Here is a 25800-nt window from a genome sequence, read left to right on the forward strand (position 1 = left end):
GTATAATTATTTATCTGAATGAGCTTTTCTGTTCTTTAAGCATTTTGTTCGTCGTTACTTATTTTTTTTTTTTAAAGAATCTTCATAATTTCAATCAAAGTTTCTCACTTTAGTTTCATATTAGCTTAGAGAAGCTATTTCAGCATACGCTTTGAACTATCTAGATTGATATTGAAAATTTCAGTGCGAGACATCTCGCAAAGGGCGCTCTGGGAACATATATTGCAACAAATATTTGTATAATTGTAAAATAATAATAAAATTAATCAACTGCACCCATTGAGCACTGCTTTACCCCTTCCTCCCTTTTAATTTTCATGATGAATAGTTATGTTGTTTATTTTATTTAAGGGAGGAGGAGACGCAAACTGTTTCTCAGAACCTTTCATATCAACATATAAGGCATCTGAAAGTTCTGCAAGTGAGCAGTTTTCTGGATTAAAGTCTAATACTATTGCAACTGGATCATCTAAAGCATATGTAAGTAACTGAAGTGTAAAGTAGTGTTTATTTCAGAAATCTATGTGGAACTGCAGTGCTGAAAATAGCTGATTAATCCTAAAGTAATGCTTTCAAAGATTGCTTTAATATCTAATAGTAATTACCTTAATAGTAATAACAGCAATGTGTAAGTTTTGCATACTGAATAAAATGTTGCTATGTTTTAAAAAAAATTTCTGTTTTTATGATTTTTAAAATGAACTGTATTTTATTTTAAAAAAATTTGTAATTTTCTGAAAAATTTAGAAAAGTGGGTGTGCTTTTGATGTGTTTTCATACGTAACCATCTTACTCGATGAGGGAGGGTGAGAAAAAAGGACATGTTATATAGTTTGTAATATTACATATATACATACAGGGTGTGATTCAAAAGTTTCAAGACTTACCTCAGAACTAGAAATTTAATGGACATTTAAGTACAGCGGACTAAAATTCTTCAAAATATGATCCTGCAGCATCGACACAGCACTGCCAGTTTGTCTTCCACTGTTCGTAGCCCTGCTGGAAGGTCTCGGGCGTCATGCTGTGAAGGGCTCTTATCGAAGCCTGCTGGATGGCGTCGAATCGCTTCCCTTTTAAGCCTGTCTTGATTCAGGGGAAGAGGAAAAGTCACTTGGAGCCAAGTCGGAGCTGTAGGGTGTCTGCGGCAGCGTTGTCACGTTGAACTTGACTAAAACTTCGGCTGCGGGCGCGCGATGTGTGAGGAACCTAATCCAGTTGGATTCAGCAAGCTTTCAGAAGAGAGAAAGGTAGTCTGACACTTGATTACTCGCAACATTAATTTTAACTCTTTTTGGGATGGCACCCCAATCTCCTGCCCTGTTGCTGTGAGACAGAGTGTTGAGCTTTCATGTTGTCTCTCCAGGAAGCTTGGTAAGCTTAATTTTGCTAAAAAAATTTGGCAAAAGTATATTTTTATTCCAGTTAACTGAGTTTTTTTCAAATGTTGTAGAAAATGCATTTTCCTTTATGCTTAGTAAATTATAGAATTAAATAGATGTAACTTTTGCGACTGTAATTATATATATATATGATGATGATGAAAGAGGAATTTTAAATCAATTATTGACCATTTATTAAACTAAATTAAAATATTTAATACAAAGTAGCAAACCTACTCAGGCACATCCACACATTCATGTATCCATTTACAATGAAATTTAAAATTTGCTTTCTGGGTGATATATTCTGATGCATGCGTGCAGTGTCTTAGATTGTAATCTTTGTGCTCAGAGTAAGATATTTTTCCTGAAGCTCTCTTCTTTTGTGGTTTGAGAGCAAACAATACGTCTTCTCATTTTCTCTTTTTTCTACTCATTAAGAATTAGAGATGGAAAATGCCTCTGTAAAAGGTAAAATGTCATCAATGCAACTAATGCCCAAAATTCACACTGTTCTTGACATGACTCTTTCCGTCATTTACTCGATTATGTTTTTAATCGAAACTGAAGTAATGCTGTTTTTGTACAATTTTTTACATCATATAAAACATGATTATTTTACACGACAAAATTGAGGAATCCAAAAAATAATTTCTTGTGCCATTTGCAAAATTTTGAGATGGATTATGAGTGGTGACTAATATCTACTCCTCCCATAATTTTCTTGTACTCCAATGTACAGTTTTGTTTCTTCATACTTTCTTCCATTTTGTAATTTTACTTACTTGAATCTTGTACTTGGAGGCCCGGTAGTGCAGTAGGTAGCGCATCGCGCAGCAGCACCACAGTCCAGGGTTCGATCCTGAGGCTGGGCAAGGTCAACTCAGACTTTCATCCCTTGATTTCCATCCCTTGGGTCGATAAAGTGAGTACCAAGTTCGCTTGAGGGCTAAACACTGTGGGTCCTGCAACAAGCTGACCACTTGTTCAGGGCATATGATTACACACCCCAGGGCCCACGGTCAAGAAAGCAGATTTTGGGACACTGCTGGCCTTGGCCCACTAGGGCTGTTGCGCCACTGAGTTTAATTTTAGAATCTTGTACTTGATGTCCATGAATTGTAGTGAAAAGCAATAATACTTCTTTCTTTTTATCTTTAAATGCAACTAGATTTGTATTTTTACTGTACATGATCTCGATTGTTTTGTTGATTTTGATGGGAAATTTTTTGAAGACCTTTCCTCATTCCCATGATTATTCATTCCACGAACATTCATTTTTGCTGTATACAAATCTAATGCAAGTGATGGTGAAAAGAAAAACCTATTCAGATATAAGCTGAATAATTTTCTCAAAACATCAGTTAGGATGTTTTTCTCATTTTTGTCATATAGGCCACCTCTCATTGTAAGATTGAATTCTTTGCCTGTATATATTACAAAGTTCAACATAAAAACCCATATTAGATTCACTTAGTTAATATATTTTTGTACCACATCAGGATCGTTATGATGGAAAATATTGTTAAACACCCATCCTGTTTTTTCACATAAACAAAGATTCACCTTTGTAGACACTTTTTTACACATTTTAAAATTTCTTTAGAAATGGGTCAATAGGTTTGAGTTTATCCAAATTTTTAGTGCTACTGTTTGGTGTAAAAATATTACAATATCTTCAAAAATCTATCTCTTGGCATTAGGAATACCATTTCTGTGATTTGTAGTAAAGTACATTTTTAGATCCTTTTTTTAGCATATCTAATGCTGAAAAAAGTTCATTTCATCAGGTGATACAGGACTGAAATGAGGACCTGAAGACCCTTTAGGCAATCCACTTAGGTTTGGATCTCTTCATAGATCAAAATCTGCAAAGTTATTTGTTTGTTCCGTAATTAAATTTCTTAAGTCTTTGTCCAAAAAATATGTGAAAATAACTTCTGTGTCACAGTCACCATCTTATGCATTGTAATTAATATCAGATCTAGCAATGAAAGTGTGTGGTTGTAAATCTTTAAGTCTTTGAGGCCAGATGTCACATAGGATAGAGCAGATATTAAGGCAAAACAAAGCAGTTCTGAATCTGATAAAATACTCTTATCATAATCGGATAATTCACTGCTAAAGACATTGACATCATTGCTTCTCCGACCCTCTAGTAATAAAGCTGTATACTCAGCTTCTGATAAATATTGCTTTCTGTTTTGACATCTTAACAGGAAAAAACCAAAAAATTCAACATTCACACAAATGAAGAAATATCCTGCTGTATATACAAAGAGATGAAACTAACTAAAAACTGCACTAATGAGAATACACTCAAAAGAAACAAAAATGCACATGCAGAAAGAACCAGCAGGCTGGTTTTACATTACTGAATCCTGCTATCTACCCGTCGTAATCAAACGAAACAATCCAAGACCTAAGTTCAGGTATCATCATTCCTACATATTTTGTTACCATGGGCATAGGGCACCATGTGCTGTTAGAATTAAACATATTTATTTTTCATTCCATGTGATGGTCACCTGTACGTTACAGCTTTCTAGTAAGCACTAATCTTCTGAGATGCAGATATCATGCCTGCCGAAGACAAATCGAATCCTACCGTGGCATATATGACACATTCATCCAGGAGGAGGTAATAGTGAATTGTTCATTTCAAATCTGAACCAAAAAGAAGAGGTCTCTTATAAAATTAGGGTCTAATGTAAACATTATTACATCTTAAATTAAAAAGAATGGATAGATTGTTGAAATTTTATACTCTCCCCAAGGTTAACAAAATTGGATTTCTTTAGTTTCATTTTAAAAGCAATGTCATGTCCTTCAACTATAAAAATCTAATTTTAGATTTTCACCATTACTTTCTCATGCATCTAACCATGTGGGCTTAGTTCTTCAATATATATTAGGTTAGTATGCCATTTTGATGAAACGTTAGTTGTAGGCTTTAGCACTAATAAGAATAATAGGGAAAGAAATTACTGTTTTTTAATTTAAACATGCAGATATTTGTCTTATTTTATAGGGGGCTGAAGAACAAAGTAATTTCCACAAGGTATCATTAAAATCCAATTCAAATGAAGAGTTTGTTCAGATGAAGACAAAGACTGCTTCTGAATCTACCAAAACTGTTACAGAAACATCTGTAAGTAATTTACAGTAACTAAGCCAGTGGTTTTTAACTTTTAGTTTTTCTATTCTCTCTCTCTCTCTTTTTTAATCAAGGACCTGTTTCAAGCGCTCTGAAAAGTTTTAGGATGCTTTATTAAAAATGAGGGTTTTTCCCCCATGCTTTTATATTATTTTTTAAGATTCGTTATGTGTTTTCCAAGAGAAGTTTTCAAGTGCTGAAAATGAAATTATTTTGTTAAATAAAGTTGGAAGTCATCTCATTTGAAAGATAAAAGTTCTACATCATGCTTAGCTTAAATTCAGAACAAAATGTGATGTAAATTTATATCAGAAGACCAGCCAAAACAAGCTCCAAAAGCCAGTAAATAAAGCTTTATTATTAATGGAAATTTTCAAAACTGTTATTAGACGTGGGAAAACTTTAAAATTTGCTGCTTTCACAGTAAACAGATTATTAACTTTTGTTTAGGCAATTATATTTAATGGCTGGAATTGGTTGGTAGAAATTTATATTTTTTATATTCATAAGAATAGTATGTCATTTAATACCCAAATGTTCGTGCATTATTGATCCCCATAAAGATCAGTTCTGTCTTTGATTAAGAATGTGTTGTAATATCTCTGTATTCTTATTTATCATAACTTTTGAAGAACTAACTTACTGAATTTTATTTATATAAATAATGTTAAAATAATTACTTCTTACTGTGTAAAAAAAACCAAAATTAGTTAAAGGTACTGCTTCTGTGCAGTTTGAAAGGCTGACAATCAAGTCAATGGAAGTTTTAATATTTCGGTAATCAAAATAAAATTTCTAAATACGAGTGAACGTACATAAAAAAAAATTAAATATTGATGTAAATGTGAGGGCAGGCAAAAAATGTTTTATACTTTTCACTTTACTGTTCATTTACACAAAAGTAGGGGGTTCAACATATGCATCATTTTTCTAAATAATCATCTGTGTAGCGTTGCGGTATCTTAACTTTAAATTAATAAACATAAGAATACATCAATGTGAGTGGACTGTAGATTAACCTTTATTTGGCAGTTTGAACTTTTGAACACAACACAGCACAAAGCAAGCGACAGAATTACAATTAGCATTTGCAAGAACAAAATGCGAGCTGTGCATACAATCTGTGGATTGCAAAATAATATCTCACAGACAGGCAGAGAGCTCTGGTGGCCGAAACATTCCGCCCGGCGTTGAAACATCGTTTCAAACTAAATAGCTTTTACAAAATGAAATTATCACAAAAATATTAAATTATGCAAAAATGTATCATTGAAATATTCACAAGAAAACATAATATGAAATTATGAAATTAAACTAAATTATTCTCAAAACAGATGCACAGAAGCCTTGATACAATTCAGGAACTTAATTATAGTTAAAGCAAGGTATAATGTTATAATGCTTCAGGGAAAAAAAACTTAATCATTGATAGGCAAAACACTAAGTTTGTGAATTGGCCTTTTGAAATTAGCAGTTTTGATTTTCACGATACGCACAATATTATCTGAGCGAGGAAAAACTTCCAGCACTCTTCCTAATTTCCATCGTAGCGGGGGTAAATTGTCTTCCTTTATGATAACTAAATCATTAACCTTTAAATTAGGTTGCACTTTCAACCATTTTGGAACATCGTTGTAAATTAGAAATGTATTCATTGGACCGTCTTTTCCAAAAGCTTTGAAACGTTTTCTCAACAAGCTTCCAACATTGCAATATAGGAATTTTTTTGATCGTGTAAACTTTCTTCAGGTAAGGTAGTTAGTGGGGTACCAGTTATAAAATGGCCTGGCGTAAGTGCAGAAAATTCTGATGGATCTTCAGACATTGGACACAAAGGTCGCGAATTTAAACAAGCTTCAATTTGAGCTAGCAATGTTGTAAATTCTTCTTGCGTTAGAAGTTGTTCACTTATGGTTCGCTTGAGATGTAACATTGTAAATTTGACTGCAGTTTCCCATAATCCTCCAAATGTGGTGCTGCGGGAGGATTAAATATCCACTTAATACCTTCAGTAGAGCAATATTTATTAACCAATTCGTTTTCATTCAAGGAGTTTATTACTCTTTTCAATTTCTTATCTGCAGCAATAAAATTTGTGCCACAATCGCAATGCACTTCTGTTGGTTTTCCTCTTCGAGATACAAAGCGCTTCAAAGCGGCAATAAATTATTCTGATGTTAGATTACCTACTAATTCAATCTGTATAGGTCTTGTAGTGAAACACATGAATACACAAATGTAGCATTTCATTGGTTTTACTCCTCGACCTTGCCTGGGCTTCACTTGAAATGGCCCGGTGTACTCAATTCCAACTTTGGAGAAAACCTTTGACAGAACGACTCTAGACGATGGTAAATCAGACATTATCTGGGTAGATGTTTTAGCTCGTACACGATGACATTTCACACATTTCCAAATCTATTGTCTTACAACTGACCTAGCGTGGATTATCCAATATTCTCTTCTAATTACTGATAGCAATAGCAGGGGGCCAGCATGAAGATGGGATTCATGAAAATGATTAACTATAATCTGTGTTATGTGATGTTTCATGGGCAGCAAAATAGGATATTTTCTGTCCTGCACAATGTTGGATTGCCTTAATCTTCCTCCGATGCGTATAATTCCATTCTTATCGATAAAGGGTTTCAAAGAAAGGATCTTACTATTTGAGTTTAATGGTTGATTCTTTTTCAGAAGATTATATTCATTAAAAAACTCATCCATTTGAACTACTCTAACAATTGCATTTCTAGCGTATTGCAATTCTTCGGTTTTAAGGTAACCCTTAATCCTTGTTGCGGTAGATTTAGCTGAATTATTCGCAAACCGAAAACACCATGCGATGATTCTTTTAAGTTTCAAGAATGATGAAACTTCATTAAGGACTAGAATTTGCGAAGCGACTGTTCCAACTGAACAAGAAATATTTTTCCGTTGTTCCTTTAAAGACTCTTCTGAAAATGGTAAGTTGATAGAGAACGGAATATTATTTGAATTAAGCCACTGAGGACCTGTCCACCACAAGTCATGAGTAGAAAGCTCTGAAGGCAAAAGACCTCTTGATGTGCAATCAGCTGGATTCTCCTTTCCTTTTATGTGATTCCAATGCAATGATGGTAAGACTGCTTGAATTTCTGAAACGCGGTTGGCTACGAAGGTTTGCCAGCGTGTTGTGACAGTTTTAATTTTTTTTTTTTTTTTCTGTCAGATTTCATATGTTTAATGCATCACATTTCTTGAAGTGATTAAGTAGGCACTGGCAAATGTCAGTGCATTTGTGCTTGTGCTGTGCAATGTGCTTTCTTGATACCCATTGTGCACCGAATTTCCAGAATCCAAGCTTGCTATAAATGATTGGATTGGCAGCATCATGAGTGATGTTCAAAAATGCTATCTTACTGATGTTAACTCACCTATTCAACAGAATCATTTGTTGAGATTGCAGAATGTTTTCACCCGTGGTGGAGATTAAACTGCTAGCGCTCCTCATGTCAACACTCTATTAGGTAGAAATCAAATGATGCAACTGGTATCCATTTTCAACATGACTGCAGTTCTACTAAGTATTCATATCCAGAAGGCTGTATGACAATTGTGTAGGTAATTTAACTCGCTTTTGTGTACTAAGAACGATCACTAAAAGTTTTCTAAGGAATTGATAGCACGAATATGACTCTGATCAGTGCGTATTAATAAGAATGTTTGATATTTGACTCGAAACTGGCGAGTTCTGTCTAATCCCATGGTTCTGAAACTTTTTGCTCGATTTCGCAGTGTCGGGATATATTCTAATCTTTTTGTATTCAAATAGCATGTTCCTAGTAATACATATGTGAGATTGTAGATGCTTTATTATATACTGTAAAGGTAGCTATAAATTTAAAATTCATTGAATGTGTATTATCTACATAGAGTACTTATAATGAACTAATTAAAACTAGGGTGATTTGAATAATTAAGGTTTTCAGAAAGCAACTTTAAATGCTTATTGTGGCAAAAATTGCTTTACGTTAATTGGTAGTTTATAATTAGCAGTTAAGTTCTAAGTTAAACAACTGATGATACTCTCATGCCTCTAGTAAGCATAACACTTGCTACCATTAGACAATCCAGTTTCATTTATTTCATTTCAGTCATATGCCACCATCTTTGTCAGCATCTGATGGCTTTCAGTAAATATCACGATATTTTTAGAAATATTTATTTTGTCTCCAATAGAGAATTTGTATTTAGACATTATAGAATAATGAGGGTGCACTTTTAGTTTTTATAAACTATTTATTTATAATCATAAAATGTATTATATTACAGAGAACTGCAATACCAGCTTAGTTCTATTTTCATATCTGTATCTCAAGTGTTGCCAATTACAAGTTATTAAATATTAGGTGTTAAATGTTGCCATTTACAAATTATTAAATATTACATCTTCCGTTTTTTTAAAGAGTTCAAAAGTTTTTTTTTAACAGTCTAAAATCAGTCCAAATACCTGGCCGGCTTTTTAATCACTCTCCCACTTCTAGTTCTTTGCTCATCGTCCCTTGTTTCTGAGTTAGCAGAATTTGGTAGTTGCTTTTCTAATTTTTGCCCTTGAGAATATCTGGAATCATATCCTTTTACATCTGTTTTCTGTGCATTAACTCCTTGTTCTGTTCCTCTGATATTATCTTCAACAGCTGAACTGCTTTCTCTAATGTCTTTTCTATTTCTTCTCAATACTGATCCACCTGATCTCAGCATATGTGATCTAGGCGTTTTAAATATTTCTTCTACAACTACTGGTTCCCAGCGATTATCTTGTTATACCCTAACACAATTTCCTTTGTTTAGCGACGGTAGTGTTTTTTGTATGACGATTATAATATGACTTCTGCTTAGTTATTTCTTGGTTGATTTTTTTCTTTTATGTTTTTCACAACTTGAGGTTTTGGTAATTCTTCGGTTGTAGGAAGAATCTTTCTTGTTTTTCTACTTATAAGTCGTTGAGCTGGTGATCCTAGCATCTCATTAGTTGGAGTGTTCCTATGAGCTAACAATGCGAAATAAGGATCAGCATGATCAGCTTGAGCTTTCTTTAGCAATTTCTTCACCGTTTGTACTGAACGTGCTGCTAATCTGTTTGACTGTGGATGGTGTGGACTACTTGTTATATGTTTAAATTGGTATTTCTTAGCAAATTCTGCAAATTCTTTACTTGCAAACTGAGGTCCATTATCAGATATCACTATCAATGGTATACCGTATCTTGCAAAATGAGATTTCATGTAACTGATCATTGTCTGTCTGAAGTATCCAGTAGTTTGAAGATTTCAAAAAAAAGTTTGAATAATCTACAATTAATAAGTGTACATCTTTGTTAATCTCATATAAATCTGTTGCAACTTTATACCAAGGTAAATTGGGAACTTCGTGCTGTATCATAGGCTCTGTTATGTTTTTATTATGGTATTCATTATATATAGGACATTTTGAAATTTTCTATCTGCTTGTTCATAAGTGGCCAAAACAAAACATCTCTAGCTCTTTTTTTACATTTTTCTATACCAAAATGACTCTGATGAATTAAATTTAACATCTCTTTTTGCATAGATAAAGGAATAATTACCCTTCCTCTTTTGAAAAATAAGTCATTTTGCATTGTCAACTCATCTCTATAGTCCCAAAATACTTTGACTTGAGGTTCCACCTGATGTTTCCTTTCTGGCCAACCTCTCAGAATATATTTCTTTAAGCACTGTAGTGTAGCATCACATTCACTTTCTTTTTTCAGTTGATAAATTTTGTCATCAGATACTCGAATCAGCGTACAAATTTCTGTATCTTCATCATTATCTTCTTCTGTTGTATTCAAATATGCTGTGCTCAAAGTGTCTGTTATTAATAAGTCTGTACCCTTTTTGTATCGTACATCTAGATCGAATTTTTGTAAATTTAACAGCATTCTTTCCAATCGCTGTGGTGCTTTAAAAAGAGGTTTCTTAGTTATGCTTTCAAATGGTCGATGATCAGTTTCAACTGTAATACGCTTGCCATATATCATGAAATTCAGAACATCCAAAAGTAATAGCTAAAAGCTCTTTTTCTATCTGAGCATAATTTTTCTGATTTTTTGTTAGAGTTCTGGGAGCGTAAGCAATTGGTTGATTTTCTTGTAGTAAAACAGCACCTAATCCTTCAGAACTTGCATCTATTGAAAGAGTTACATCCGTATTAACATCATAGAATTTTAATATGGGTGCTTTTGCAACCAATTCTTTAAGTGTTTTGGAAGCATTTTGATGTTTTTCAGTCTAGTGCCAGAGAACATTTTTCTCAAGTAACTGTCTTAATGGTGCAATAATAGTAGTTAGGAATAAATTTGGCTAAACAATTAATGATTCCCAAAAATCTGTCCCAAAAATGCCAGATCTGTAGGTTCTGGCATTTTAACAATTGCTTCCATTTTAGACAAATCAGGTTTTAGTCCATTTCCACTTAACTCATGCCCTATATAATTCACACGATTAACTTTTATTTTACATTTAGCCTTTTTGAACTTCAAATTATTTGCTCGTGCTCTCTGTAGACATTTTTTAGTCGTAGCTCATGTTCCTTTTCATTAGATTCCCATATTAAGATATCATCTATAATACATTCAACGCCTTCTAGACCTTCTATTATTTGGCTTAATTTTCTTTGGCAAATTTCTGGAGCTGAACATATGCCAAAAGGTAATCTTTAACATTTGTATCTGCCAAAAGGTGTATTAAATGTACACAAATTACTACTTTCTTCATCAAGCTGGATTTGCCAAAAAGCACTATTAGCATCTTCTATATATTATATTATATATATATAGAAAATATTTTTGTGTTTGGCATTCTAGTGACAACTTTGTCAATAGTTAACATAGGATAATATTCTTGTTTTATAGCTTTATTTAAATCTCTAGGATCTAAACATATTCTTATTTTGTTCGGTGTGACAACTGTGACCATTGAATTTACCCATTCAATTGGTTCTCTCACTTTCTCGATAACATTTAAATTGTCCATTCTTTGTAATTCTTTTTTCACTTATCTCGTATAGCTATGGGTATTTTTCTTGGAGGATGGTGTTGCATCTTGTTTTAACTGGATTTTATGTTTTCCATTCAAACAACCTAAGCCTTCAAATACATCTTTGTATTCCTCCAGTAAGTCTTCAGTGTAAACAGATATTACTTTTTGAATCAAACCTAGTTGCAAGCATGATTTTAATCCTAATATAGAACATCAGCTACATATTCATCTATGGTTTCTGATGTGGTTTGATTTCTAGTAAAGAATAAATGTCTTTCATATGTAATGTTTTTCTTAGGAATACAATATTCTGCAAATTTTGTTTTAATTTCACTTAATTTAATTTCTTTACCTTCTATAGGAAATGTATTATATGTTTCAAGACATTATATGTTTTAGTTTTTATAAACTATTTATAATCATAGAATGTATTATATTACAGATAACTGCAATACCAGCATAGTTCTATTTTCATATCTGTATCCGAAGTGTTGCCAATTACAAGTTACTAAATGTTAACCCTTTCAGGACGGGCGTCCCATATACGCATTCCTTAAGAACGTCTCTTACAGCCGAGCATCCCATCCACGCATTAGTAGAGATTGCATTCAGAGGACGGGTGATGCATTTACGCATTTTAAAGTGGAACGTTTTTCTGAAGGCCACTAGATGGCATCCTATGTCCATTACTTTTGAAATGAGCACAGTTTTAGGTTCCTGACCTTGAGTTTGATATATTCTGCTTGACTGTGGTATTTTACTCATCAGCTGTTCGAGGGTGGGGGCGGAGGGAAAGCGTAAACAGAGGTGGGCTCTTTAAATCGCTGCGTGCTAATGAAAATATTCTTGTATCTGATTTATATCCAATTCTTTTTTTATTATTATTATTCTATTTTTTCCCTACACTATGTACGGTCTTTTAGGGTTACTGTGCGGAGTTTTTTTACGTTTTGCATTGCCTTCAGCTATACCGTTCCTTCTTTTCTTATTTAGAAAAGCCTCACCTCCAGTCTATTATGGTGGGAAAGGTGCTATTTATCAGAGGAAGAATATCCTCATATGGTTAGTGAACCATTTACTAACGCAAATGAGAGTACTGATTCATTTTCTAAAGAGTTCAAATGTGATACTTTTTCTAAGAGTTAAAGTGATACTTCTCCATTCTTCACGATTTACCACACTCGTTTTCATTTTAAATTTTGTTACTTCTTACTGTAAATAGTGTTGTGTTCCTTTTATTAATTTTAAACTTTATTGATGGATTTTATCAATTAAAACTTTGGAATAATTTGAATAGCACTTCCAAAAATTATTTTACAAGATAAGCAATTTTTTAAGTATATTTTCATGTAAAATAAAGGAAAAAATGTTTTAAGTGCTAATTTTAACATATATAGGAGCTCAAGTAATAATCTAAAATGATGCCCAAAATTATGATGCTAAAAGCGAAACTTTTGTTTTTCTGATTTTTGTTATAAAATTAGGATTAGCGATGCAAAACTTCCGTCCTGTACGGTGACTGCCTTCGATTCTTTTCTGTGCCGCACGAGCGTCTTAAACAAAGGTGCGCCGTCGCGAAAAGTAAATATTGCCATTGACAAATTATTAATATTACAGGCATTGTATGCAAAAATTTTGAAAGAACAGCTAATTAATTTTATGAAATATATTAAGGTTGCAAAAGTTTGGCACAAATCGTTTTCATGAAGTCTTTTGGAGAAATATGTTAGATGAAGTGAATTCTGTCCTGTGTAGGTTACTTGAGTTGCTGGGGCTGTTTCAAAATTTTGCTTAACCCTTTGACGTGCGGTGGTCGCACCTTGAAACCGCCAATTTTCAAATATTTCCCCCCTCCTGTTTCTGAAATTTTTGAGTGAAAAGCAGTTGATTACTGATCTTTTACCTCTAAATAACACAAAATGACTGCAGAATCATACATTTTTTAAGTCTTAGTACTTCAAATCGGATGCCTTTTAAAATTCGTTTTCAATGAGACAAAATAACTTCCTTTTATTAATATAAACAACTTTTCAAAATTTCAAAATTGTTGAGTTGGGTTTGGAGGCAACTTCCCCTTGATAAGTGTCCCTCCTGCCTGCTCAACAATCATTCACTTATGCATTTTTATAAATAAATTTTTTAGGATTAAATAATTTTTGGAATTTTATATTTTTTCATGGATTTTGATACTTGCACTTGATTTACATATGCTCTCAGAATTTAAATGATATTGTAGATTAGTGTGCAACAATAATGAATCATTTATTTGTTTGCATTAAATTTCATTTAAATTTATTAACTTTAAATTTGCTTTTTACGAATAGGGAATGTTTAATTTAAATTTCAAAAGTTATTCATTGCACATCATGATTTCTATCATAAACAATAAAAAATAGCATTAATAAAACTGCATATATAAAACACCTATGTATATTTATGGCATTTACTTTGTGATTTCAGGGCGCGACCACTGCACCAGTAGAGCATTGTGTCACAATGCTCACAGTTCTCTAGAGGCTCAGTGGTCCTGCCTTGAAACCACTGCTTTTCACAATGGCGTTTGCTGCTTTTCAAATAGGAATATTTATTTTTACCCAGATATAGATAAGGGGCTTTGAAACCACAAAATTATTTTATTACTAAACAATACATGCACTTGCCTAGTGAAAAGGTCTTTCTTTTCTAGAGATTTTTCTCTGACCTCAACACTCTTCCTTCCTATGCTAGTATTGTGATTTTATAAATTATTTGTGTGTTTTAAATATACTTTGCTATAATTAAAAATAGAAATTGCCTAAAAGTTTTTTTTAAATTTAAAATATTTTTCTAAATAATAGGGACTGGAAAGAAATGTCGCTTTTTTACATTAAATTCAAATGAATAAATTTGTAACAAGTTTTTATTTTTAATCAATAATATAATCACCCTCGTTATCAGCAACCTTTTGCCGTATAGTATGCAGATTTCAATCCCAGAACAATAAAAATCAATTGGTTTTTGAGTAAAATATCTCAAGATGGCATTTTGGACATCATCCTAATTTTCAAATTTTTTGTTACTAAGAAAATGATGTAGGGATTAGAATAAATGGAAATCCGAGGGTGCGATATTGGGCAAATATGGTGGGTGAGGCAGTACCTCCTACTCCAATTCATTATATTTTTCCAGTGTTTGTTTTGCACAGTGCGGTCTTGCATTGTCGTGTTGCAGAATGACGCCTTTTCCGTTGACAATCGCCGGATTTCGATTAAAGATTGGTTCACTAGATCCAATTGTTCACAATGAAGGTCTACATTAACAGTTTTTCCAGGTTTCAGCAATTCAAAATGAACGATTCTGTGAATACTCCACCAAACACTCAGAAGCGCCTTTTCGTGATGTAAACCCTTTTAACCCCTATTAAAACTGCCTTTTTGAGTTTCGGATTATCATATAGGACTTATTTTTTTGTCTCCACTAATCAGACGATCAGAAAACGATTCTGTATGATGCCGTTGAAGCAATACGTTGCATATGATGGATAGGTTGGCTTTGTTCTTTTCAGACGGATTATGGGGGACTTTGCTTATTTTTCCATTCTGCTTTAAATGTTCTTGGATGGTCGAACAAGGTTGGTTAAGAGTGTTTGACATGGATTTGCTTCCACTTCTGCCTTTAGCATGTTGTTGTCGACATGCACAGAAACGACATTACTTTCTGATCCCCCTATTATTTTGGGACGAAATACGAATAAAATAAATATGATTGGGAAACAAAAGATTCATACTAAAGCCATAAAGACAAAGCCCCTTAATATAAAAAATCACAAATTTCATGTTTCATGTGCCTGATGAAAAGAGACTAAATAACACTGGACTGAACATATACCAGTAAAATGTAGAGCCAGGCAGTGTACATTTTGTAGCACAAGGGAGAAACCTAATAGAACAAGGTACGTGTGCGAAACGTGCAGTGTAGGTCTATGCCTGTACCAAAAAGATTGAACAGTGCCACAAAAATTTTTTTCTTTGATATTTAAAAAAAAAGATTTTTTTTTTTAAATTCTTGCAGTACTGAGTTTTTTATCCATTTATCCGAACGTCTTTATTAAGTACATTCTTATGTTTTCACTGCTATAGAAAAATTACATTAATTTCTATTTTTTAATTTTTTTCTGGTGATTTACTTTGTAAAATAATGTAAAAAAATTACATATAATACAATTCTTACAAACATTTCTTTTTAAATTCTGAAATTTCGTCGTCTATTGAAAATGTGCACAGAAAAATGTAAGTTTTCCCCCCTACTACATCAGTAAGTTTCAAAGTCCTAGATGCGCACTGGTTTCACAGTGCGGCCACCACCCACAGATCAGTGGGCAAGAGTAATTTTTTTAAATTCATATATTATTTGTCTCTAGGATCATAATATTAAATTTCTAGAGTTTTTAGTAAAAAAATTATGAAAATAATATCGCGTGCATCAAAGAGTTAAGCATTTTTAAATGTATGAGTGAGTATGTGAATTTATGTTTATACATCCATGTATGTATATGTTCCACAAAGGCATGTATTCTATTTTTAATACTTCTGTTTTGACCTGAAACCCCAAATGAAAGTTTAGCTGTGGTATAAAGTATCAAAAATACTTTGGACTAACTTTGGGAAATTTTAAATTTTTGCTTTGCAGAGGTTGCACAATTGAGGTTTTGCTACATTTCTCAGTGTGTAAAGTGTTATTGGTGTTATTAAATTATCAACAGTGAGATATTTTTGTTTCACTGTGCTTACATGATTCATGTAATATACTTTTTCAGCTCTTTTGATTTATATGATTTCAACTAGGACATTGCAGGTCTGTTTCATGAGCTTTTTGTTAGTCTACCAGTCTGAAATGAATCTCTCTATAGTCAGTAGTTCATGTTTCTTGTTGTTCAGGATGTTAAGAACAATTTTTCCCAAGATTAATATTTTGTATATCTGATAAATTTAAAGAATTTTGTAAGTTTTAAAGAAATTTGTAATTAGATTCCCACTAATTACCACCCACTCTGTCCATAAGTGCGAAAATTTGCTAAGCACTGGTAGTTTGTTTCAGATTTGGATCGTGGTTAGTAAGCTGAGTTGTATGGATATTTTCATTCCTTTTCCAGGTATGAACTTGAATGTGTGCCATGAATAATGTGAAGGAATATATATGCTACTATCTCTTACAGTGTCCTCTGCAAAAGCGTCCTTTCCCTTAGGCAGGTAGCTGTTGCAGGCATTATCAATCTGTTCAGCAAACATTGGTAACTGAAAACTGTTGTTGAATGGGTGTTTGAATACATTAGTGTATCTGACTAGAGTTTTGTGTATATTATGCTTTTTACTGCTGAGTGAGTTTGGATTGGTTTATTTGACTATTACAAAGCATGCAAGAGCTGTCTGCCTAAAGGGAGGGAGGGCTTTCTAATGAAAAGTGGTTCATATCAATGTTACACATGGAGAAAATCATGAAGCCAGCCCATTCTGTTTCATGATATTAAAATAACGTATCATAACTAATTGCTGAACACTGAACCTGGGATCCAATCTCAGCAAACTGGCTGGCTGCATGTTGATTTTTCTGGTTTTCCCAAATATGTAATGTGTATACGAACCAATTTCTCTTAAAAAGTCCACCATGAAGCCATCCTTCCCAATAAGAAAATAGCCCTTGAATTGCTTTGCCTTAATCAGTTTAACCAAAACGTTTGATCAGGTTATCAGAAATCCTCCCTGATTTTCTTTCCCTTTTTTTATTATTTTTTCAAACTCTTAAGATGCTAGTAAAGTTACTGAGTCACTTCCTTAGCATTATTGGCTTCCTTGAGGCTGCCTCTATAAATGCTGTTCAATAGAAAACAACTGAGAGAGCATATTTAAATTGAAGAAGTATAATTTCCTAAAACCTTTTTTTTTATTATTATTCTACCCTTGACTTTCGTTTTTCTGCCTTAGTCTTCATCTAGCAGTGCAATAAAGTCTTGAAAAATAGCATCTGTAAATGTACTTTTGTCCAGAGTGTCATTAAGTAAAGATCTCATTCTTGTTATAAGGCAGTTGTAGAGGTGGCTGTTAGTAATGTCGGCTGGGTTGCATGCTTCAGCACATTGCTGACTTTACTAGATCCAAACAATAGAGATTTTTTGCTCATGCAGTCTGATGCTGGATTTAAATTTTTAACTTAAAAGGTGAATATGTTGCATGCAAAGAGGTAAGCTACTTGACTGACATGATCTCTGGACCAGTACTCGATGCCTTTTTAAGTTTATCCATTAACGAATTAGACTAAAATAATTACTACATTTTCTCGGTGTACATTTTACATAAAAAAATTGGGAGTGCAGCTTTTATATGTGAATGATAAAAAGTAGGTATACATAAACATACAGCAAGGCAGTAGTCTGTATTTAAGAAGTGAAAAATCCATTGTTGTTGAATGAATTATACACTGGATTATACTAATTGAGATTGGACAAGTACAGGAAAACATGACCTTAAACACCAAAAAGAAAAATCAAATCTCTAAGTGTCCAGCATGTGTGTGAAAAGATTATGGCAGCCTGGGAAAGTGGAAAGCCTGTTAAATGTCCAGTGCTTCTAAACAGCTCTGAAAATGAGATGCTGTAGGATACTAGAACCAGTGATAATGGTACTTGTAGTGCACCGACAGTGAATAAAAGGTGCTAATCACAGAAGCATATTCCTTTTGATGGATAATAAGGAGTTTTTCTCAATGTCTGGCATGTATTGTTTTTATTTTAGTTGCTTTCATGCCCCCAAAACAGAAAAATACTGTAGATGAAAGACAGGCTATCCCCAGCTTAAAGTTTTTTTTTAATTAGAGGGATAAAAATTAAGGGTGTATCTTATACACATGGTAGTATGGTAATTTTGGCTTTGTTTCTTGTGTACATATTTCCTGTGTGAATTTAAATTTTATCTGCTTTCACATTAATCCGAAAATTATAGAACTATGGTCAGATTTGAATAAGTGGCAGATTTTTTATTAGCGGCCAGGCGAGTCACTAAACACTGGTAGTTCAACCTTTGTTCTTGATTTGAGAGGGACGGGCTGGCCGCATGGACATTTTCATAGTTTTCCTCATGTGAAATGTGGATAAGAGCCAGTTTTCTGTAGAAAGTCCTCCCTTCCCTTAGACAAATAGCTCGTAGCATGCTTTGCTACAAGTCTAATGAACATCTTTGTGCATAATGTTAGCATATGTTTGAGAAATGACTTGATAATTTTGTTCAGCCTGTTCAAATTCTTCAGATACAGTCTGAAATACAATGACTCAAGCTTTCTGAGTTTGTTTTTTTTTAGTATCATTGCTGAATGTTCATATATTACAAGTTTTCTCTTTACTTTCTTATATGTATTTTGATTTTCTGTTTCCTCTGTTAAGTTATTACTGTTAATAAAAAAAATTGAATACTTAATAACTGTGACATGAACTTGCAGTCAGAAATAACTTAAAGATATATATGAAAAGTGTAGTTCAATAATTTTATTCTGTTATTAATGTATATGTTGCTAAAACAAAATATTTGCTATTTAATTTCTTATATTTTCCCTTAAGTTTTGTTATTCTTCATAGAAGGTGTAAGTATATACATTGTTTTATTTCTAAACAATGTATAAAGTTTTATTCTGATCATAAATGCAAAATTTGTTTTACATATTATTTACATTCATCTCTTTCGCCGGAAAATAGGTTGCAGAAGAAAATAATGTTGACAGTTTTAATATAGAAGATGGTGATCTGGACTTGGAATTTGATATAAAAAATCTTATTCTGGATGAAAACATCGAAAATGTGAGTAACATTTCCTAGTTTTGCTTTGTGAAGTTGTGTTAACTTTACTAAATTTATGTTTTTGTTATTTCAGGAAGTCAACCTTGATGAAGACCTATTAAGTGAAGACTGATTTATACTAGCATGTACTTTAGACTTTGTATTAGAACTTTTGACTTCCAGAGATTGGGGAACAGCATATCCATTGCATTTAAAGCAGATACATGAATTGATGAAATTAATTTATTATACTTCAACTTAAATTGTTAAAATATTTTGCTTCTTATTTAGTACTCAGACACTTTGGATGTGTTTGGATGTGTTACTCGTCATATGAAAACTTGACTTGAAACTCCAGTGATTAGATTATTTATAAGTGACAGACATAAGTTTTTTGTTTGTAATTGTTTTCTAGAGTTTTGTAAATATACTTGATGCAACCTTTTATGTTATTTCTGTGAAGCCATATTTGACTGCAATGGGCCTGTAATATTTTATAAAAAGTGTTATTCAATAAAGATGCATTATTTCTAATAATATAGTTTTGTATGTTGTGGGTTGTTTTTCTTTCCATTTTCGTATTATTAATTAGACAGTGAGTTTATAATTCTTCTGAATGTTGTACTTCATAGTAATATATGTTGCACTGACTGTAAAAAAGTATAGAATAAAATGGTTTAGCTTAGAGTAGAGAAGCATTTAAATTTTGAATTGCAAATGCAAAACATTCTGTCTGCTAGTTAAATAAGGTAAACAGGACATTGCTTCTGTGATAGAAAATTCTTTTTAAAATATCCAGTGTTTCTGAAAGGAACAGTCATTAGTAATGGCTGTTCTGAATGCAGGTGGTGATTTTTCCTTGATCACTTATAGAATGAGCCAAAAGATGCCATCTAAAATGTTATTAAATGGCGCCAAGAATTACTCAAAAATGGCATTATGTACTCCCTTGATTTTATCCATGTACACATCAACCTATTTTCACTTAAAAAGTCAGAGAAAATTGACAGAAATCCAATTCTTCTTACTTTTGTAAAAAGCGCCAAACAAATAAGTGGGTGATTCTGCACTTTAGCGTAAAAATTAATTCTTGTTTTTTCTTTTTTTCCCTCCATGTCTTTTTATTGTGCTGGTAAATTTCTAACTGATCTCGTTTCAAGTTGAATGCGGTATTTTCATTTAGCTCATGTAGATTCATCAAGTTTTTTAAGAACCATGAACATTTATTCCTATGTGTTTAAAGGCTTTGCTGGTAAATTTTTGAGAAAATTTCAAGTAAAAATTAGCTTGTAAATCAGCCCCTCATGCCAGATGCGGCTGAAAGCTTTCACCACATCCAGCATGAGGATGGCAACATTTTGTCTGTGGTGTAAAGCATCACAGCAAAATTCCACGAACCTTACAAGCTGCTTGAAAGTATATAATTTGATAATTTACCATGACTACCACTGTGGCTAAATAGTCCATTCGCCTCGTGCTATCAGGTGACCTCCCACATTCAATTCTCTCAGTAATCGAATTGTACATATCGCAACATTACCAAACTTATTTAACTACGAGCTTAGTGAACTTTGAACTTCTTGTGAATTTATGCTCATGCAGAAATTAGACTTTTTAAGATAATCGAAAGATTCTTGAACTATGTTTGTGACCACGCCTACCTTGACTCTCCACCCAGTATTGAATGCCTGACTAATTCAAGTTGTGTATTTTGACCTTCGGGTGGGTACTAATGCACCTTAAATTTTAAACTACCGTGAACGGCCATCTAAGCATATGAGAATGAACTGATTAGAATTCAGCGTAATTGTACACCAGTGGTAGTATTGATCAGTGTCAGAGGCACGAGCCTCGGGGACAGGGTCGTCTGACCTTGTTGGTGATGCCTAGAGTCCCTCTATTGTCATCTCTTTGATCTTATCTTTTAAGTTGTATTCGGATGTACTTAGCTTTCTTTTAACTGTTTGTTCAATTAAAAGGTTTCTTGCCAATTTATTATAAATACTCTTAAAAGAGGTTTCTAAACCGGGCTTTAAAACTATTAATGTTGTATCAAAATTTGACAACATTCCAAATACGATCCAGCACTACGCTTGAATTTGCCACCCGGGACACAGACTCCGGCTTGCCCCTTTCCTGGATCTGAAACTGGTAAACTTTATAAGGTCCACCAGCGGCCTAGCGTTAAAGTTGCTGAACACTGGTAGTTCGTTTCAAGGTTCGAATCCCGTGAACGGGCTGGCTGCATGGCCGTTTTTCGTTGTTTTTCCCATGTGTAACGTGTATACAAGCAAGTTTTCCTTAAAAAGTCCTTAACGAAGGCACTCTCCACTCAAGCAGATAGCCCTCGAGGCTTTGCCATAATCACATAAACCGGAATCTGTAAACTTTGCAGGCTGAAAAAGCAATTCAAAATGGCGCTTCTGGAAGGCCGATGCAATTCGCACCAGCGGTACGATTAGCTGCTTCAGCTATTTGCACCAACATTAACCACGCATGCGCTTTGAGTTGTCGGATCCGTCATTTGAACCGTATCGAAAAGAAGGAATCTTAAGTACGTGAGTTGCCAAAGTCTGTTGTAGTGAGTCACTCTAAAAGGCCGGTTGCTACGTTCACGTAGTTTATCATTTTTTAAGCGTTAGCGACTTTCAAAAGATTAGAAAGGGAAATGTGTTCCCTTTCTTATATATGTAAAAAGAAAGAATACATTTCTTTTATTTATGTATATATAAAAAAGGGCAGATTTTTATGTTCACATAATCTATTCTAACCGTTTGTTCTCTTGAACGGTTGGAATAGTTTAAATGACTGATTGGGGGGGAGGACTAAAACCTCGTTTACATTTTTTTGTACTTCTTAGAATACATTTAGATTCAAATGTGTGTTTTTCACAATCAAGATTTTTGTTCATTCCTGTTTGTAATTTTTCGTATGAGAAAATGGACATTAAAAATTAGACCGAGTATGTCTGCGTAGAAAATTTAGACAGGACATAAGTTAAAAGCAATAAAATGAACTATTAAATTAACAATTTTGTATGCTTGTTTAATTTTTCTATTACTCTTCATTTTCAGAACACAAAAAGTATTTCAAAAAACTTTTAAATATTAGTACAAACACATTAATTAATTAAACTAAATAATGGGATGTAATTTAAAAGACAAAAATAATTTAATGTAAGAGATTTAGAATGATAAATTTGCACACGCAAATGAATTATCAAATTTTATAAGATTTTATTTCATAACTAACTTTGATTTCGAAATATGTCATTTGAACATATAAGCATGTGTGGACAATGAAAACGTAATGGACATAATAAGAATTTTCAATACGTTTTCATATTCAATAATAAATTCTGGCAGTTCTATGCTTTCTAGGGTCTAAGTTTGCATAAAAATGTCTGTGTTAAATAAAAGAATTTAAATCTTTGTGAATATAAATAAAACTGGTTATGATGACTGTTTATGAATATGTCCTTTTTTACATTAAAATGTAACATATTTGTACAGTAACGTTTCACGATGTTTATGACCCTCGTAAATTTTTTCCGTTCTCATTTTAATCCAAGCAGCAAAATTTTGATTTTTCATACAGTTCTTTTGCTCCTTCAAATTCAAAGTATATGGGAAACTTGTGTCCATACTCAAATTTCAAGAAATTTTTGTCACATCCATCGTCGTCAAGTTATGTCAAACAAATGACACGTAAATTTCTGTTACACTAACTAAAAATTAATTAACAAAGAAATGTCATTCAAGGGAGATAAGCAGAAACTGTTACCAAACCTAGCTAACACAGAGTTAGGGTAAAAACACTCCATCTGCCTTACGGCATAAAATGGCTGTACCTGGGCTGATTGTGCGCATGTGCTGACATAGGTGGTGCGATTAGCCTAGAGCCGTGGGGCCCACGCCCCACAAAAGGGGGCAATGTGACTGTTAAGGGGGGCAATGCAAAAATGGACTCGTCCAGAGTTTAAGTGGACAACGGATGTTCTAAATATGTTTCATGAAGTCAACATTTTTTGAAATTTCATTTTTTATTCCTCAAAATATAGAAAAATCTAAGTGATGTAAATGCTTTTAAAGGCGTTTAAATAACTGACACATTATGCTTTCCAGACGTGTCTCGCACATTTCAGCCAATGAATTTATTTTATTTTTTACTGTAGGAATGGCAACCGGTACATTATTATTTCCTTGAATGGCAACACTAGTCCGTCACAATTATGTACAGACAAACGCCAAATGTGTACGGAAAAGTGTGCCGTGACGTCTTGGGCTTCTGGATGGGTTACAATATTTGGCTTTTTATCATATTTCGTGGTGAATTATGGCAAAGATTAACAATTTATCGTGCTATGTAAACAAACATCGAAGATATCGTGTTAGAGTGCAAACGTTGTTGTAGTCAAAGAATATCTTAGAGGTTCGTTGGTTGTAGTGTTCGCTTATTAATAAATTTCTTCTGGGGAGAATTCAGTTAAAATCACTGACAAAAGTTTGATAGAACATGTGAGAACTTCCATTGCAGTGTTCTTTGAATTAACATTTATTTCCTGCTAAACATATTATAAATAAAAGAACAAAACAATCTCACTTTTTAATATCTCTGTTAGCACTTCATATAATTTTTTTAGTGGTATGAAAAAATTTTGTGCATATTGATTTAAAACTATTAAAATCAGATACAAAACTGAGTTTTTTTTTTTTTTTTTTTTTTCCCTTACGAAAGCACTGAAACTGTTTAATTATAAAAGTACTATTTTAATACTGAATTTTGAACGCATTTTTTTCTGTTGATAATTTATTTAATCGTAAAATGACTGGGGCCCACCAGCGGCCGAGCGGTAACGTTGCTGAACACTGGTAGTTCGGTCCGAGGTTTGAATCCCGCGAATGGGCTGGCTGCACGGGTGTTTTCGTGGTTTTCCCCATGTGTAACGTGTATACGAGCCAGTTTCCCTTAAAAAGTCCTCCACGAAGGCATCCCTTCCTTAAGGCAGACAGCCCTCGAGTACTTTGCCGTAATCTAATAAACCAAACCGTAAAATGACTGTGCTTTCGCATAATTTAACATCATTTGTGAAGTGAATGACACTAAATTTCAGATGTGATAATTTTTTAAATTGTTTCTGCCTCTGAAATAAAAATTTATTCTAATGTTTTGCGAGTTTTTAAGTGTATCAAAATGTCAGTGTTCCATCGGCACTTGTGCAGAAACATGGGAAATTGACTCATCGTTTGTTGTAATTATTATGTCATTTTGTCATTTAATGTGAGCAAAATGTTGCAATGTATTTGATTTCTTCCTTGATGAATTTGAAATTGGGAAAAAATAACGTATGGTGTAGATGATGACAGAAATTTTTAATGAATGAATTTAGAAACTTTAAGATGAAAAGAATTTTACCTTTGATCTAATTCACAACTGCATGTCACAAAACATACTCCATAAAGTATGCCGAAGTTTTATTCCTTGCAGAAAACATATCTATTATTCCATTTTGTGATCAGAGAATTATTATAGAGCGATGAAAGAATATGATCTTCGTGAGGTGAGCTGTATTCTTCATAATGAAGAAAATTTGGAGTTTTATTCCTTGCAGAAAACATTATATCTGTTATTCCAGTTTGTGATTAAGGAATTTTTATGGAGCGATGAAAGAATATGATCTTCGTGAGGTGAGCTGTATTCTTCATAATGTGGAAAATTTGGATGAAAGTGCAAATGAATTAATAAGGACTAACCTCCTTGGTGCATTTTCTGCATCTTCTAAATACATATTTTGAAACAGTGTTTCAGAAAACACAATAATAAACTGTTTTAAGCGGGATAACTTTTACTGATGGCAAAATCAGTCACTCACCCAAACAGATCCAAGTACAAAATATGAAAAAAATGTCTTTGAATATGATGATGAGAAAACTTTCTTACTTATTATTCCTCAAAACTGTCTCACCCAGTGCTCATAAACTGTGTATGAATGAAATTTTTCATGACAACTGCATGCTGTCCACTATTATTGAATTTTTAGCTCTTATTTCTTAATGAAAGTCCTGTGGAAACATGCAATTTTATATTTCTATTATACATCCATTTACTTAGTTAAACTGTATTGCAATTTCCTTGGGCATATTTCTCATCATTTAATATTATGATTCAGTTTTTGCTATTAACACAGATATGGACGAATGTAATGATATGCAAAACAGTGTGTGCTTTTTCTGTAGAAAATGCAGTCGAACTTCCCAAAGAGAATAACCTCTTACCTAAATAGATTTGTCTTATGGGAGTGGTTATCTAAGAAAATATGCTATTAGTGATGTTCTATTATCAGCCATTATTTTATTTTATATCAAGTATGCTAATCGTTTGCAAAGGACCTCTTCACTTAAATTTTCTCTCCATTAT

The 25800-nt window shown here is 33.1% G+C and overlaps 1 protein-coding gene across 2 annotated transcripts in view; it reads left to right on the plus strand.

Moving 5' to 3' along the window:
- Nucleotides 1–19920, plus strand: part of beta'COP (coatomer subunit beta') — a 114677-nt gene extending 94757 nt beyond the window's left edge. For both annotated transcript variants that reach the window (XM_085809085.1, XM_035367834.1), the window contains exons 20-23: nt 352–480; nt 4414–4533; nt 19303–19404; nt 19478–19920. In XM_085809085.1, the coding sequence (XP_085665211.1) occupies nt 352–480; nt 4414–4533; nt 19303–19404; nt 19478–19516 (390 nt within the window). In that variant the 3' untranslated portion in view covers nt 19517–19920. The remainder of the gene's footprint in view (nt 1–351; nt 481–4413; nt 4534–19302; nt 19405–19477) is intronic.
- The last annotated feature ends 5880 nt before the right edge of the window (nt 19921–25800 follow it).

The sequence above is a fragment of the Stegodyphus dumicola genome, chromosome X2 (genome assembly GCF_044657685.1).
Source record: "Stegodyphus dumicola isolate Sdum_Otavi_A_Nest chromosome X2, ASM4465768v1".
Classification (NCBI taxonomy): Eukaryota; Metazoa; Arthropoda; class Arachnida; order Araneae; family Eresidae; genus Stegodyphus; species Stegodyphus dumicola.